This window comes from Festucalex cinctus, chromosome 1 (genome assembly GCF_051991245.1).
Source record: "Festucalex cinctus isolate MCC-2025b chromosome 1, RoL_Fcin_1.0, whole genome shotgun sequence".
Lineage (NCBI taxonomy): Eukaryota > Metazoa > Chordata > Actinopteri > Syngnathiformes > Syngnathidae > Festucalex > Festucalex cinctus.
Window position 1 is genome coordinate 2892847 of NC_135411.1, and position 18417 is coordinate 2911263.

Sequence of the window (18417 nt, forward strand, 5' to 3'; positions counted from 1 at the left end):
GAGTTTTAAAAAAAAATTTAAAAGCAAAGTTAAAAAAAAAATTACTAGTGTCAGATAAGAGCATGAAAATTGTATTTTTGAGTATGAGTCTATGATTCATAAATGTATTATTGCATATGTCTAGGAATTTCATGTACATATGTTGCTAGCAAATGCACGCATGTCCAAGTGCACTTGTATTCATAACCAGGTTTATACATTTTATTTTTAGAAATATTAACCTCGTATTGTATTAATAATGAAATAAGTCTAAATATATCATGTATAAAGGGTAGGACGAGAGAAGTTTTTAACTTCTTCGTAATCCCTTTTGAACACGTAAACTGTGATTGATTGATGATTTTATGGGGTTCTTTTCTTTTTTAATTCTTTGTTTCTCTGCTGTTTGTATGTTTATATGTTCAATAAAAAAAATCAAATATTCAATGTAATATTTTTTATGTCCGGAACAATCAGGGTTATAGAGTTATGTTAAGTGATTTCTGGAACAGAATGCAGATGAGATGTAACATTTGCCAGATTTGTTATTCTTTCACTCATGTGGCCCATGTGATAAACTTCAATATGAAATACATAACATCACAATGCATTAACTTTACCAAACCATGTGTATCTTGTGTCTCGCAGATGTCGGTGAAAAATATATTTGTCCTGAGCGGCAGGAGCCAGAGTTCCCTGGCGTGAAACAGGAGGAGGACTTGGAGCCTCTGCAAGTTAAAGAAGAGAAGCGGCAACAGCCTCCCAACATCAAAAAAGAGGAGCAGCTACCACCATACATTAAAGAGGAGGAGCACTTCACAGAGTTGCCCGTGACTGGTGTCCATTTGAAGACTGAAGATGAACGTCAATATGAAGAGAACAAAGGGGCGGAGTCTCCAAGCAGCAGCTCAAGACAACAAATGACAGAAGATGATGACAGCCGGTTAGCTCTCATGTCAGATGGTGAAGACGCGTCACACGCTCCTCACACTGCTGACGATGAACAGTGTGACGATGATGTGACATTTCACACTGATGGCAAACGGTGGAAATGTTCTCAGTGTGGAAAAACCTTTGGTTTCAAGTCTCAATTGAGAAATCATGCGATGGGCCACACTGGTGATAAACCCTTTGTCTGCTCAGTTTGTGGTCGAAGTTTCTCTGAGAAGGGAACTTTAAAAAGGCACACGCAAACCCACACTGGCGAGAAGCCCTTTGCTTGCTCGGTTTGTGGTCGAAAATTTGCTCGCAAGGGACACTTAAAAAGACACACAAGAACCCACACTGGAGAGAAGCCTTTTGCCTGCTCAGTTTGTGGTAAGAAATTTCGTTATAAGGACAAATTAAAAATACACACAAGAACCCACACTGGAGAGAAGCTTTTTGCCTGCTCAGTTTGTGGTCAAAATTTTGCTCAGAAGGGAAACTTAAAAATCCACACAAGAACCCACACTGGAGAGAAGCCTTTTGCTTGCTCAGTTTGTGGTCAAAAAGTTACTGTTAATAAAACATTAAAAAGACACACAAAGACTCACACTGATGAGAAACCATTTTCTTGCTCAGTTTGTGGTCAAAGATTCCCAACAAAGGGCAACGCTGAGAGGCACAAGTGTGCTGGTGAGAAAAGCGGTTGATGAATGAAGCTTGATATGATCTCATTTAGGAATTGACATTTCAAATGGTGCAGAAATTTCTACCGCTAAATGAATGATTGATCTGTGTACTTGTATTGTGTGTTGTGTGTGTCTTAGCCTATTTTGAAAATGAATTTGTTTTGAAAACGTAACATCAACCTGACAAGTGGCTGCAGATTATAACTGACGGCTATAATCCGTCATGTTGACATGTAAATGTCCGTTCATATGTAGTTTGCCTTATATACATTTTAAAAGGCTGTTGTTGAGCACATTATTTTAGGTTAATTAATTATGCACAAATTAGTGTGTCAAAAAAATAACGCAACACAGTATAAGATTCTGTATCTACTGCCTGTAAACTTGAATTATTTTGCACTTGAAAGAGTATAATTTATTTTTGTTTACTTCATTCAGATTATTCCTCAAGGTCCTTTTATTCATTTTGTATTTATTTTTGTTAAAATGCAGTACATATATTTTTAGTTGAATTTAGGTTAACCCAAATTTTGGAAAAAATGGGTCATATTTTCTCATACCTACTAGTGCTGGTTATTCCTTATATAATTAAATAGTATCACTTGATCAAGTTTCTTGTAACATTTCATACGAATACAAACAAATCATTCTTGCTGAATTGGTATCGGACTGATATTGGTAATTTACAGTCACCTTAAGCTAAAATATCGGTTGTAGATTGGAAGGAGAAAAAGTTGCATCGGGACACCTCCAATGATATGGTATCGGACTGATATCGGTATCGGAAGTACTCGAGGATAAAATATCTGTATCGGATCGGAAGTAAAAAAAGTTGTATCGGGACATCCCTATACATAACAACACAATGCATTAACTTTACCAAACCATGTGTATCTTTTGTCTCGCAGATGTCAGTGAAAAATATATTTTTCCTGAGCGGCAGGAGCCAGAGTTCCCTGGCGTGAAACAGGAGGAGGACTTGGAGCCTCTTCAAGTTAATGAAGAGCAGCAGCAACAGCCTCCCAACATCAAAAAAGAGGAGCAGCTGCCACCATACATTGAAGAGGAGGAGCACTTCACAGAGTTGCCCGTGACTGGTGTCCATTTGAAGACTGAAGATGAACGTCAATATGAAGAGAACAAAGGGGCGGAGTCTCCAAGCAGCAGGTCAAGACAACAAATGACAGAAGATGACAGCCGGTTAGCTCTCATGTCAGATGGTGAAGACGCGTCACACGCTCCTCACACTGCTGACGATGAACAGTGTGACGATGATGTGACATGTCACACTGATGGCAAACGGTGGAAATGTTCTCAGTGTGGAAAAACCTTTGGTTCCAAGTCTCAATTGAGAACACACGCGATGGGCCACACTGGTGATAAACCCTTTGCTTGCACAGTTTGTGGTCGAAAATTTGCTCGCAAGGAACACTTAAAAACACACACAAGAACCCACACTGGAGAGAAGCCCTTTGCTTGCTCAATTTGTGGTCAAAGTTTCTCTCAGAAGGGAAGTTTAACAAGGCACACGCAAATCCACACTGGAGAGAAGCCTTTTGCTTGCTCAGTTTGTGGTCAAAATTTTTCTTCCAAGGGATACTTAAAAACACACACAAGAACCCACACTGGAGAGAAGCCCTTTGCCTGCTCAGTTTGTGGTCAAAATTTTTCTTCCAAGGGATACTTAAAAATACACACAAGAAACCACACTGGAGAGAAGCCCTTTGCTTGCTCGGTTTGTGGTCAAAATTTTGCTCGCAAGATACACTTAAAAACACACACAAGAACCCACACTGGAGAGAAGCCCTTTGCCTGCTCAGTTTGTGGTCAAAATTTTTCTTCCAAGGGATACTTAAAAATACACACAAGAAACCACACTGGAGAGAAGCCCTTTGCTTGCTCGGTTTGTGGTCAAAATTTTGCTCGCAAGATACACTTAAAAACACACACAAGAAACCACACTGGAGAGAAGCCCTTTGCCTGCTCAGTTTGTGGTCAAAATTTCTCTGAGAAGGGAAGTTTAACAAGGCACACAAGAACCCACACTGGAGAGAAGCCTTTTGCTTGCTCAGTTTGTGGTCAAAATTTTTCTTCCAAGGGATACTTAAAAATACACACAAGAAACCACACTGGAGAGAAGCCTTTTGCTTGCTCAGTTTGTGGTCAAAATTTTTCTTCCAAGGGATACTTAAAAATACACACAAGAAACCACACTGGAGAGAAGCCTTTTGCTTGCTCAGTTTGTGGTCAAAAATTTTCTTTCAAGGGATACTTAAAAATACACACAAGAACCCACACTGGAGAGAAGCCCTTTGCTTGCTCAGTTTGTGGTAAGAAATTTCCTTCTAAGGAAAAATTAAAAACACACACAAGAACCCACACTGGAGAGAAGCCTTTTGCTTGCTCAGTTTGTGGTCAAAATTTTTCTGAGAAGGGAAGTTTAACAAGGCACACGCAAATCCACACTGGAGAGAAGCCTTTTGCTTGCTCAGTTTGTGGTCAAAGTTTCTCTCAGAAGGGAAGTTTAACAACGCACATGCGAACCCACACTGGAGAGAAGCCCTTTGCTTGCTTGGTTTGTGGTCAAAATTTTGCTTTCAAGGGAAGCTTAAAAATACACACAAGAACCCACACTGGAGAGAAGCCCTTTACTTGCTTGGTTTGTGGTCAAAATTTTGCTCGGAGGGTACACTTAAAAATCCACACAAGAACCCACACTGGAGAGAAGCCCTTTGCCTGCTCAGTTTGTGGTAAGAAATTTCCTGAAAAGGAAAAATTAAAAAAACACACAAGAACCCACACTGGAGAGAAGCCCTTTGCTTGCTCAGTTTGTGGTAAGAAATTTCCTTCTAAGGAAAAATTAAAAACACACACAAGAACCCACACTGGAGAGAAGCCCTTTGCTTGCTCAGTTTGTGGTCAAAATTTTTCTTACAAGGGATACTTAAAAATACACACGCGAACCCACACTGGAGAGAAGCCCTTTGCTTGCTCAGTTTGTGGTCAAAATTTTTCTTCCAAGGGATACTTAAAAATCCACACAAGAACCCACACTGGAGAGAAGCCTTTTGCTTGCTCAGTTTGTGGTCAAAGATTCCCAACAAAGGGCAACGCTGAGAGGCACAAGTGTGCTGGTGAGAAAAGCGGTTGATGAATGAAGCTTGATATGATCTCATTTAGGAATTGACGTTTAAAATGGTGCAGAAATTTCTACTGCTAAAAGAATTATTGATCTGTGTACTTGTATTGTGTGTTGTATGTGTCTTAGCCTATTTTGAAAATGAATTTGTTTTGAAAACGTAACATCAACCTGACAAGTGGCTGCAGATTATAACTGACGTCTATAATCTGACATGTTGACATGTAAATGTCCGTTCATATGTAGTTTGCCTTATATATATACAGCACACCGACCTGTATATATGACTGGATAGCAGATAGCCCTTACACGCCCGTGCAAGCCGTTGAAGCCACAGGGCGGCCATCTTGCTCCTACCATCTCGTCAGTGGGTGGACGGTATGTCCACTTTGAGGACCCCTTTTTTTTAATCACTCAGTTCCATGGACAGCGTGATTTATGGTGATTTAAATTTGTTAAAAACAAGAGGACTTCGGACATTTTCCAACTTGCCTTAAAGGCGTATAAATGATATGTTACATGACGTTTACAGGAGGAAACTTGTATAATTCATTGTTTCTGAAAGAATCACAACTGTTCAACAAATAATATTGGGTCCTTACGTGCACACATATGACAGAAAAGATGGCGCTTTCAAGCAGCAATGCCAGTTAAGTGGGGATTTTGGGAGGTTGTTGTGCTGTTAGACTAGCTCAGGGGTGTCAAAACTCAGTTTTGTTGCAGTCCTCAGGGTTTATCTCAGAGGGCTGTTATGACGGGGAAACCAAATGTTTATTCGTCTCACCGAACAAGATGGATTACTCGTTTTGAAATGAGAAGTCAAGGGTAAAAGTTTGTTCACTAAATTCTACTGCATCTATTTGTGGGGAGTGGCGTCAAGTTGTATTTTACAATTTTAAAATGTGCAGAAACTCTCAAGTTACTTATTGTTTAAAAGTAAAGAACTCTTAATATGAGAGTGCCAGGGCCAGTTCATGGTTGCTTGTAGTCTTGTAATCTTCAGCTGTTTTCTCACTGTAGGCTAGTTGTCAATGCCAAACCAAAGACCCTGTGCATTTTTTGCGGACCTCTGAATGGAAAAAGTCAATTATAACACTTAAGCAACAACAACCTTTAATCAATCTCATTCACAAAACTCATTCACAGGAGGCAAAAAATCATGGCGGACGCTGCAGGAGGGAGCGCTACAACTCCTGCATTGAAACGCTCGAGATTAAAACCTGTGATATACAGGACAACTGATGGCAAGACAGTTGTGGAGGATGAACTTCTCACTTTTCTTGTTACAAAAATGAGGACTTTAAATCAGGAAGAGATCGTCCTGTTGGAGATGAACACGTTCGACACCAAGGCGATTGAAGCCTCTAAGAAAGTGTTGTTTGAACTTTGCCCTAGGACTACGCAACGATGCGTTGGACATAAAGGGCAAAATAAAGACGCCAACAATATAAAACTTTGTCTTAGTGTGTTGAACGAATGTGGGGAGGATATCCCTAGATTTGTTTGTCACTATCTCGACGATCTACCGCCGATATCATTTGCCAGCCTGGATGTTTCCTGTTTGCTACGGAGAATGGAGCACCTGAGTGCTGAGCTGGGTGCGCTGAAACACGTCACCTCGCTGCAAGCTGATGTCTGTGAGCAGGTTCGGACGGGTGTTGCGGAAGTGAGCTGCCGAGTGTCTGCGCTGGAGGCCCGGACGAGCGGTGCGGTTGACGGGTGCTGGTGTTCCGGACGGCGATGGCAGTGGCGGCGCAGTTGCAGTGGCACCGGCGTGGCGGAATGACGAGTGCGTCGAGTCCGAAGGTGTAAAACAAGTGGCAGCTGGTGCACTGGACTCTGAGGTGGAATTATGCGCCACGGAGCGGCGATTGTCCGCAAGCTCTTCTGATCTGACGCCTGTGAATCGTACCGGGGCGAAATCTACCGGCCTCGGTGTTAGCGGAACGTCAACGAAAAATGACTCAGCTGGGTTTGTACCCACCACCGGCTCTCCTGGGTGGAGTAAAGTTGTCAAGAAAGGACGGCCTCGGCAGAAACTGGCGAATACAGCGCTGGGAATGCCTGTTGCTGCCGCTGGCCGAAAAAAAGCTGGATCTATTTCGATAATCGGCACTGGCGCTGAAAGTACTATAAAAGTCGTAAAGACTAAAATAGTGAGTGTTTTTGCCACGAAATTCTGTCCAGATTTGGATGCAGAGACGCTGTCAGAGTATCTTAAGTCAAAACTTAACAGGGATGTGACCTGCCTAAAAATCGATTGTGCACGTAGCCGATATGGCTGTTTCAAAGTTACTGCAGAATGTCAGGACATCAATGAAATGTATAATCCTGAATTATGGCCCGAAGGGGCTCTGGTTCGGAGGTATTATGAACCACGTAGAGCTACCGCCCTCGGGCCGATTATGGCCACTGCGCCCCCTATGCAAGGAGGGGTAAGTGTGCAAGTGGATGTTGAATGAATGATGAAAGTTGTGTCATACAATTCGCGTGGACTGCCTACTGGACAAGGGGCTGCTGACAAAGCACGGCGTATTGTTATTGACGCACTCTTTGAGAGTTTTGATATTCTATGTATACAAGAGACTATGCTATCTGTACAAGATCTGGACAAACTCAACACTGTGCACAGTGACTTCTATGGGGCAGGGGAGTCCACAACTGATTTGGGTTTGGGTATTGTGCGTGGCAGAATACCTGGTGGGATAGCCATTTTTTGGCATAAGAAACTAGACCCATTAATTTCTGTAATTCGGCTTGAGGTTGACTGGGCCATTGCAGTTAACGTTACACATGATAGGAATACTTTTATTGTCTTAAATGTTTATACACCTTATGAATTTTACCAGAATGAAAGTGAATATCTTAATAGGCTCGCTTTTATTAGTTCTTTTATAAAAGATAGTGAATATACGAGTATCTTTGTAATGGGTGATATGAATGCTGATATATCAGATGTTCACTCCTTGTTTGGGCGACATTTGAAGGAGTTTTGTGGAAATGATAAGATTATGCTCTCAAGTGAGAAAATCTTACCAGCTGATAGCTGTATATGCACAGCTGATGCACACAACTGCTTGGTGGCAGCTGAGATCTTATATAGTTGATCTATTGCAGATCATATTCCAGTTTCTATGACACTTGATCTAGAATGTTTACCTGCATTGCCTGTTTGCAATAATGGTACACGTAGAAAGCTAGACTGGGGAAAACAATCAGATTTTGATCTCTGGCAGTATAATTGTCGAACTGATATAACTCTTTGTGATGTTGACATCCCATGTGAAGCTATCCTATGTGATGATATAAATTGTAAGAAACAGGAACATTTCATGGCTGTGCTCAACATGTATGAAACAATAGTGACAGGCCTCCTTAATGATAGTAATCCCCTTATTATTGAGAAGAAGAAGCATAGAATCATGCCTGGTTGGAGTGTGCATGTGTCTGATCTATATTCAGAGGCTAAAGATGCCACTCAAAAATGGGTATTGGCTGGTAAAATAAGATACGGACCAGAATTTGAGAAGAAGAAAGAAGCAAATGCTGAGTTTAAGTATGCGTTGCGCTTTATTAAGAAGAATGAACAGATGTTGAGAGCAAACTCTATGGCAGGAAACCTTGGGCAGAAAGACAGTATCGCTTTCTGGAAAGAAGTTAAAAGAATTAACAACAGTAAAATACCGCAGTCGGCTAATATTGATGGGATTACTGGAGATAAAAATATTGTGGAGTTATGGCGAAAGTATTCTAGTAAGCTTTTTAACTGTGTTCAGAGTGCTGATTTTAATATATGTATGGCTGGTGACAATAATGGCATGGTGATTAAGCCAGGTGAAGTGTGCAATGCTATTGGAAAACTGGCATTGAATAAATCATGTGGTTCTGATCAAATAACAGCCGAGCACCTGAAGTATGCTAGTAAAAGAATATCGGTGTTGCTCTCTGTGTTTTTCTGGCTTCCTATCACATGGAATATTGCCTGACTCTATGCTGTCCGTAATCCTGGTGCCAGTAATTAAAGATAAAACATGTAAAGTATCAAGTTCAGATAATTATAGACCAATAGCTCTTGCAAGTGTATTATCTAAAGTCTTAGAGCAAATTTTATTAGACAGACTTCAGGGATACATAATGAGTTGTGACAATCAATTTGGTTTTAAAAATGGACATAGCCCAGACTTGTGTGTTTACACATTAAAAGATATAATAGACATAACTCCACTGTATTTTTGTGCTTTTTAGATGCATCTAAGGCTTTTGATCGCATCAACCATGGCAAACTTTTTATTAAACTGCAAGAGCGAGGGGTTCCTTCATACTTACTACGTATTATGTATTACTGGTATACAAAACAAACTATGCAAGTCAGATGGGGGACAACTGTCTCAACATGTTTTCCAGTTACAAATGGGGTAAGACAGGGGGGGATATTGTCACCAATTCTGTTTAATTTGTATATGGATGAACTGTCAAAGAAATTACATGAATGCAAGACTGGATGTATGGTTGGGGATAGGCTCATTAATCATTTAATGTATGCTGATGACTTGGTAGTAATGACACCTTATAGTGCTGGTTTACAGCAACTACTTAAAGTATGGGGTGCAATATGACATCCAATATAACCCTATTAAAACTGTGGTAATGATGATTAAATCTAAGGCGGATCAAAAGTTGATATTTCCATCTTTCTATTTGTCCAAACAAGAACTTAAAGTTGTAACAAAGGTAAAATATTTGGTCCATGTGTTGAGGGATGATTTAAGTGATGATGATGATGTACTGAGACAGTGTAGAAAGTTATATGGCCAAGCAAATATGCTTGCGCGCAAATTTAGTTACTGTTCTGATGATGTTAAAATTGAACTCTTTAAAGCCTACTGTACTCCATTATATTCCCCACATCTATGGCGCAACTATAGAAAAGGAATAATGAATAAGATCAAGGTTGCATATAATGATGCTTTAAGAATTCTGTTAAAATACCCTAGGTGGGAGAGTGCAAGTTTATTGTTTGTTGCCTCAAATGTTCCAACATTTCATGCACTGTTAAGGAATTTTATATATAAATTTATGTGTCGAATTAATAGATCCGGTAACGGAATTATAAAATCGATAAATGATCCTTTTTTAAGTGATTCTAGATACACTTCATTGTTCTGGAAATACTGGATACATGAACTGTATGTTGTTTGAACAAAGGACTATTTTTCATGTGTGTTTTTATATAAGTGTGTTTTTTGTATGTTGTTGTATTATTTGTTCTTAATGGACTTGAGTCTGTCAATAAAGATACTTCAATGAAAAGAACACATCGATCATTTCTGGTTCCAATGCAGTAAAAATTCGTCATTTTACAATGCACATCCTATTTCACTTAACAAAATAAAAGCATCAGCGAATGCATATATTTGTGGAGAAATGTGCATAATTTCACAAGTTTCTTATTATTAAAAATTAGGCAGCTCCTATTATGAAAAGAAAAATGCACTGAGCTGTCACCATTGTCTTACAAATGCAATTATGCCATGTTGTAGTGACAGAAAAATGACCAAAACAAATCAGTCACACTTTGGTTTGATTTTACAGTAAAGTACATATTTTATTTTTTTTAAACTTTTTTTTTATTGCATTATTATGAAATTACTCTATCAATGAATAAAAAAAAAAATCTTGAATTGTTATGAAATTACTTTATCAATGCATCCATCCATCCATCCATCTTCTTCCGCTTATCCGGGGTCGGGTCGCGGGGGCAGCAGCTTCAGGAGGGAAACCCAGACTTCCCTCTCCCCAGCCACTTCAACCAGCTCCTCCGGCGGGATCCCGAGGCGTTCCCAGGCCAGCCGAGAGACATAGTCTCTCCAGCGTGTCCTGGGTCGTCCGCGGGGCCTCCCGCCAGTGGGACATGCCCGGAACACCTCCCCAGGGAGGCGTCCAGGAGGCATCCGAACCAGATGCCCGAGCCACCTCAGCTGGCTCCTCTCAACGCGGAGGAGCAGCGGCTCGACTCTGAGTCCCTCCCGGATGACCGAGCTTCTCACCCTATCTCTAAGGGAGAGCCCGGACACCCTGCGGAGGAAGCTCATTTCGGCCGCTTGTATCCGGGATCTCGTTCTTTCGGTCACGACCCACAGCTCGTGACCATAGGTGAGGGTTGGAACGTAGATCGACCGGTAAATCGAGAGCTTTGCCTTTTGGCTCAGCTCTTTCTTCACCACGACGGACCGATACAGAGTCCGCATCACTGCAGACGCCGCACCGATCCGCCTGTCGATCTCCCGCTCCATCCCACCCTCACTCGTGAACAAGACCCCAAGATACTTGAACTCCTCCACTTGGGGCAGGATCTCATCCCCGACCTGAAGACGACACTTCACCCTTTTCCGACTGAGGACCATGGTCTCGGATTTGGAGGTGCTGATCCTCATCCCAGCCGCTTCACACTCGGCTGCGAACCGCTCCAGTGAGAGCTGAAGGCCCCGGCCTGATGAAGCCAACAGCACCACATCATCTGCAAAGAGCAGAGATGCAATGTTGAGGCCACCAAACCGGAACCCCTCCACGCCTCGGCTGCGCCTAGAAATTCTGTCCATAAAAGTTATGAACAGAATCGGTGACAAAGGGCAACCTTGGCGGAGTCCAACCCTCACCGGAAACGAATCCGACTTACTGCCGGCAATGCGGACCAAACTCTGGCAACGGTCGTACAGGGACCGAACAGCCCGTATCAAGGGGCCCGGCACCCCGTACTCCCGAAGCACCCCCCACAGAACTCCCCGAGGGACACGGTCGAACGCCTTCTCCAAATCCACAAAACACATGTGGACTGGTTGAGCGAAAGCGGTGTAGAGCTGGTCCACTGTTCCACGGCCAGGACGAAAACCACACTGCTCCTCCTGAATCCGAGATTCGACCTCCCGACGGACCCTCCTCTCCAGCACCCCTGAATAGACCTTTCCAGGGAGGCTGAGGAGTGTGATCCCTCTGTAGTTGGAACACACCCTCCGGTCCCCCTTCTTAAAAAGGGGGACCACCACCCCGGTCTGCCAATCCAGAGGCACTGTCCCCGATGTCCACGCGATGTTGTAGAGGCGTGTCAACCACGACAGCCCCACAACATCCAGAGTCTTGAGGAACTCCGGGCGGATCTCATCCACCCCCGGGGCCCTGCCACCGAGGAGCTTTCCAACCACCTCAGTGACTTCGACCCCAGAGATAGGAGAGCCCACCCCAGAGTCCCCAGACTCTGCTTCCTCAAAAGGAGACGTGTTGGTGGAATTGAGGAGGTCTTCGAAGTATTCCCCCCACCGCTTCACGACGTCCCGAGTCGAGGTCAGCAGCACCCTATCGCCACTATAAACAGTGTTAACGGTGCACTGCTTTCCCCTCCTGAGACGCCGGATGGTGGACCAGAATTTCCTCGAAGCCGTCCGGAAGTCGTTTTCCATGGCCTCACCGAATTCCTCCCATGCCCGAGTTTTTGCCTCAGCAACCGCCGAAGCCGCGTTCCGCTTGGCCATCCGGTACCTGTCAGCTGCCTCCGGAGTCCGACAGGCCAAAAAGGCCCGATAGGACTCCTTCTTCAGCTTGACGGCATCCCTTACCGCTGGTGTCCACCAGCGGGTTCGAGGATTGCCGCCACGACAGGCACCGGCCACCTTACGGCCACAGCTCCGATCGGCCGCCTCAACAATGGAGGCGCGGAACATGGCCCATTCGGACTCAATGTCCCCCGCCTCCCCCGAGACAAGGGAGAAGCTCTGCCGGAGGTGGGCATTGAAACTCCTTCTGACAGGGGATTCCGCCAGACGTTCCCAGCAAACCCTCACAATACGTTTGGGTCTGCCAGGTCGGACCGGCATCTTCCCCCACCATCGGAGCCAACACACCACCAGGTGGTGATCAGTTGACAGCTCCGCCCCTCTCTTCACCCGAGTGTCCAAAACATGCGGCCGCAAATCCGATGACACGACTACAAAGTCGATCATCGAACTGCGGCCTAGGGTGTCCTGGTGCCAAGTGCACATATGGACACCCTTATGCTTGAACATGGTGTTCGTTATGGACAAACCGTGACGAGCACAGAAGTCCAATAACAGAACACCGCTCGGGTTCCGATCAGGGGGGCCGTTCCTCCCAATCACGCCCCTCCAGGTCTCACTGTCATTCCCCACGTGAGCGTTGAAGTCCCCCAGCAGGACGAGGGAGTCCCCAGATCAATCAATGATTTTTTAAAAACTTTTTTATTGAATTATTTAATTTGTTTATCAATGCCTAAAAAATAAAACCATATTTAAATTAGGGGGAAAAAATTTACTTTTAAAACTCTTTGACTGTTCACTAAATTCTACTGCATCTATTTGTGGGGAGTGGCGTCAAGTTGTATTTTACAATTTTAAAATGTGCAGAAATTCGCAAGTTACTTTAAAAGTAAAGAACTCTTAATATGAAAAGAACACCGATCGTTTCTGGTTCCAATACAGTAAAAATTTGTCCTTTTACAATGCACATCCTATTTCACTTAACAAAATAAAAGCATCAGCGAATGCATATATTTGTGGGGACTGTGTTGTATTTTACAGTTTTAAAAAATGTGCATAATTTCACAAGTTACTTCTTATTAAAAATTAGGCAGCTCCTATGATGAAAAGAAAAATGCACTGAGCTGTCACCATTGTCTTACAAATGCAATTATGCCATGTTGTAGTGACAGAAAAATGACCAAAACAAATCAGTCACACTTTGGTTTGATTTTACAGTAAAGTACATATTTTATTTTTTTTTAACTTTTTTTTTTATTGAATTATGAAATTACTCTATCAATGAATAAAAAAAAAAATCTTGAATTGTTATGAAATTACTTTATCAATGATTTTTTAAAAACTTTTTTATTGAATTATTTCATTAGTTTATCAATGCCTAAAAAATAAAACCATATTTAAATTAGTGGGAAAAAAATTTACTTTTAAAACTCCTTGACTGCCGAAGACGTTTCATGATGATTAGTAAAATTCCAATGAATGGAATGCGATCTTTCATTGAGTAGCCACATTGTATATGAAGTAAAGGCAAACAATATTCTTTTTGCCTTGAAAGATGAGTTAAAATGCTCAAAAGCGGCTGGCACTGTGGATTTTTTTTTTTTTTTTTTATATAACGCCTGGCAGTCAAAGAGTTGTAAATTTAGATATAAATTGAGATATAAAATCTGTGAATAATGTGCAATTAACTCATTCACTGCCTTTGACAAGTATACTTGTCAATTGTATTTTTTAGAGCGGTGCTAAATGGGGGCGAATCTGAGCATGCTCCACTATAAATATCAAACTTGGAAACAACTTTACTGATGCCCAACCACCGGTAGATGACATCATTGCCCCATTTTATAGGAAATAAACACAGTTTCAGAGTCCATGGGAGAAATGGCTGTATTTTGGCAAACCTACATTTTTCTGCTGTCAATTATAAAAGAACGGGACGGGACAAAAAGTAGGGAGTCTATTCTGTTATTTGGTAGATTCGGTTTATATATAATTATTGAATGGAATATCACGTGAGTATTGGAAATGTAAAAATTTTCTATAATGACTGGCAGTGAATGAGTTAATCGTCAGTTAATTATTGAAGTAATGCGATTAATTATGATTAAAAATTTTAATCGACTCTCTCTCTCTCTTTCTATATATATATATATATATATATATATATATATATATATTTTTTTTTTTGTTTTTTTGTTTTTTTTCGATATACCGTATATAATTGAGCTCCATAACATTTTACGTATACGGTTCTGTTTTTGACGGAATTTACACCATTTTTAAAGTTTGTTTTAATGGTATTGGTAATGTTGTAATCAAATTCGTTTGCCTACCCATGCATTGGTTATTTTTGTTTTGTTTTGTTTTTGTTTTGGGTAACGGAAACGAGAACTTCCCCCCCTCAGAAGTCAGTTGCTGTGTGCGCGTTTGTCTTCTCATGCAGGGAGGACCCAAAGCTGAAGAGGGCCACAAGAAGACTGCTGACATTGGCCCTCATTGAGCCGCCAGGCTTTTTTGTCAACGCGAAGGAATGAATGAAAATAAAAACCAAAAGTGGGATGAAAACAAAAAATGTGACTGTGGTAAGTATGTGTATGTAGCGAGCAGTGACGGGAGTCGGAGGCAGAGTGTTGAAGTCCGGAGCCAAAGACCGGCGATTTATTGATATCAGCTTCTCATCGTTTAACAGCAACAACAACTCACTCTGTGCGAGGCTCACAGACCTACCAACATTTTGTTCTTTTATCCTTTCATCCTTTCATCCTTTCATCCCAACAAACTCCCCCTTCGTCCCAACGTTCCGTGGGTGAATTATGTTCTGATCACTACAAAGTCACTATTTGTCGTGAAAATGAATGTAATCTTCTGAAGTGGACTTAAGAAGAAGCTAAAATGTAATGTAATGTATGTGATGACCGAACTACAACGTTTTGAACAGAAATGACCAGAATAAACAAACATCCTTTACCTTTACATGAGTCTACATTTCATTCAGCAAAAATGAACAACGACATGCCCGGATGTTCAAAATTCACATTCAATCAATTCCACATTCCATCCGGTAGGTGGAGGTAATGCTCTTGACGGCCGGTTCCGACAGCCGCCAATGAAACTACGCACGAAGAAGAAGCAGAAGAAGAAGAAGAATCAGGAACAGAAGAAGAAACCCGCGGGACAGCGGGACCATCAGGGCGGACAAGCCGACGAAGGGGCTGCTGTTTCCGGTGTCAACTTCCGCTTACCCGCAGGACTTAAATCGGGAAATATGTCCTGATCGACTCTCCAATCAAAGGGTCAGTAATTCCCCTTTTCCCTCACCGGCTCTAAGGCGTCAGCGTGAGGGGACGGGAATTAGTTAAGCCGATATATCAAAGTGGACTCACCTAGGTTTGTTCACTGTCTTCTTCTCATGAGGCCAATCCGTTTTCATCCACCTATCAATCCTGAATGAGCAACCACACAGAACCCAGGAATAATAGACTGAACACCTCACTTACTTGGCAGCTCCACTTTTCTTAGTTGTTTGCATTTGTTATTGACCTAGTCATTTAATAATCCTTGTTAGGATCATACGGACTTGTTTCATATCAAGCAGGAGTATTTGACTTTATTAATGCAAATGGAGACATTCATTAGATGTTATTAAAATACACTTACCTCTTTCCAGACGTCCGTTGCTGCTGTCCGTCTCGAAGAAAAATAATAGGGTCTTATAAAACGACCAGGACTTATCAAACGTCCGAAAGAAATAAAACAAAAATGGAAATAAACAAATAAAACAAATAAACAAAATAATTCACAATCGGTTTTTAAATCCTTTTATTAGGTCTCATATAAGGACCCCGGACTTATAAAATGTCCAAACAAAATAGAATAAAACCGAAAGAAACAAATAAAATAATTAAATCAAAAATTGTCTTTCAATTATTTTATTTCAAAGAATAATATGAATATAAAACAGTTTTCAAATCCTTTAATAAACTCCCGCCAGACGCGGGACACAATTATAAATCACAAAAATCACAAATACAATAAACCTTAAAATTAATAAAATATAGAATAAAATAGGAAAAGGGAAATCAAACATAAATATTTAAACCTTTGACAAGAGCCTTCTAAGATTGATCACTTCTCAAAAGAGCTCAAGACCTGAATTTAAAATAAGACGTTTTTGGCTAAAAATTAATTTAAAGATATGGGAGTGTGTTAAATGGCTCCGTCCCTACACGCGATTAACCGTTCATAACTTCCTGCTAAACATCTTATTTAATAAAAGCATTTTACTTTACCCAATTTGGTGAGAAAAGTCCCGGTCGCGACTAACAGCCAAAGGTCCTTCGAATAAACCTAAGTCCTACCACGCCGCTGAACAGTCCTCCAGTGACACACTCCATACAGGTTCATCGCAGGGAGAAGTCGAAGAGCAGAGCCCCGATCCTCGCAATGGACGGGTCTTTTATAACCTTGGTTGCGTGTCACTGTTTCCTCTTGGTGAACGTGTCCTTCCGCGCGTCTTGGGGGATTTCCAGTCTCTTGTAGTCTCTTCACATATCAATGCGCCGAGACGAGTTAGGACTTGTTCACAGTCTTCACACAGTTGAGTGACAGGCGCGCAACATTGCATCAGCTCAATCTTGCCTCAGCGCACACAGGAAACTGTTGAACCAGGTTGCGCTCTGTGGCTTGCGTAGCTTAGCAACCAGTTCCTGTTTTTCAAACAGGAAATTCATCGTGCTGCTAAGGTCTCAGTTACAATTCAACGGTCTTGGCTCTTATGTGATAGTCACAAACATCAAATCAATAACAATATATGATAATGTTTTAACATAACTAAGCAAGCATGAATAACATGTATATACATGACATGTTAATTCCCAAATTCTCTCAGGGAATCTCAACAGGTTAATTCTTTTTTATGTTACACTTCTTGTATGACAATGCTGGGAGAAACATTTGCATACAGGCAATCTTGACACTCAATGCAGTTACAGCAAACTTATCAGCGATAAAAGACAGTATCGCTTGTAATTAAAAGAAAAGAAAAGACAGCAGAGCTTCATAGTGGCTTCAATGTGCTGTGAGCATTGATCCATAATTCAGGATAACAATTGTCGAATTAAGATTGTGTGTGTGTGTATTATTACTTGGTTCAGGATACCTTTTATTTACATCTAATTTAATGTGTATAAGATATAAGATCATAAGGGATGACCGATCCCTGCTAAGCAGGCGGCTCTGGTTGCTTAGGTTTGGCGGCATCTGGTGGTTGCTTTGAGGAACTACACCCAGAGGCCAAAGTTAAATTATATCAGCCCTATAGACACCAATTCCTCGATCTTATGGACACCAATTGATCTCTAATTCTAGAATTGAGTTCAGTCCATAATTCATTATCTAATATTACATGATATGGCACCACACCTGACCCACTCGATCCCACTCAATTCAACACCCCCTCCTAGAGATCATGGGTGTCATTCATGCAAGTCAGCCGCATATCCAGCTCACCATCCAACCCCATCATCCACACCTCATCTACCCCCCCGTCATCCCCCAACGGAGACGCCGGGGAGTCAGAAGGCATGGAGACGGACGAAGGATCAGGGAGCGGAGACCACAGGCCAAATTCACCTACCATCAGGGAGGGCGACAACGCAGCCAACGAGTCCTCATCCTCATCCTCGCTCAGCACAATCACCGGGTCATCAATAGATGATGAAACCGCGGGGGAGGCTGGCCTCAACAGTGGCATGACCTTACCAACTGGAGCCTCCTGTCGGGCGGCACTGGATTCCCCAGGCACGTCAACCCGGTCCAGGGAGGTCGAGGGGGCCGTTTCAGGCGCGCAGGGCCGCTCCTCCCTAACTCTACCCCTGGCTCGCTCGCCAGGTCTGGCCTTCCTCTTAGGAGTGGCGGCTACACAAAAGCCAGACGGGGTATTGAAAGTCAGGCGTCGGGTACCGTCAGGCAGGCGCCATATCATGCGCATCAAAGGGACAGTTCTCCCGATGAGTTCACATTTCTTGTCGACATAATACCGCATATCTTTTATTGGACTTTGAACCAAACCTTCCAACTTACTTGAGCTCGCGAGGTCAGCAAAGCCAGGCCATATCCACATTCTACTTAAGGCAGAATC

The 18417-nt window shown here is 42.1% G+C and overlaps 3 protein-coding genes across 3 annotated transcripts in view; 2 read left to right on the forward strand and 1 right to left on the reverse strand.

Annotated features, from left to right (window-relative positions):
• The window catches only part of LOC144007179 (uncharacterized), a 337746-nt gene that overhangs the window by 232878 nt on the left and 86451 nt on the right, over positions 1 to 18417 (reverse strand). The window lies entirely within an intron of this gene.
• The window catches only part of LOC144007425 (uncharacterized), a 73621-nt gene that overhangs the window by 30418 nt on the left and 24786 nt on the right, over positions 1 to 18417 (forward strand). The gene's annotated exons all lie outside the window — the stretch shown is intronic.
• On the forward strand, positions 2635 to 4808 carry LOC144007046 (uncharacterized). Its single transcript, XM_077506296.1, has one exon. It carries the CDS (start codon positions 2773 to 2775, stop codon positions 4741 to 4743), a length of 1971 nt encoding a protein of 656 aa, XP_077362422.1. The 5' UTR covers positions 2635 to 2772; the 3' UTR covers positions 4744 to 4808.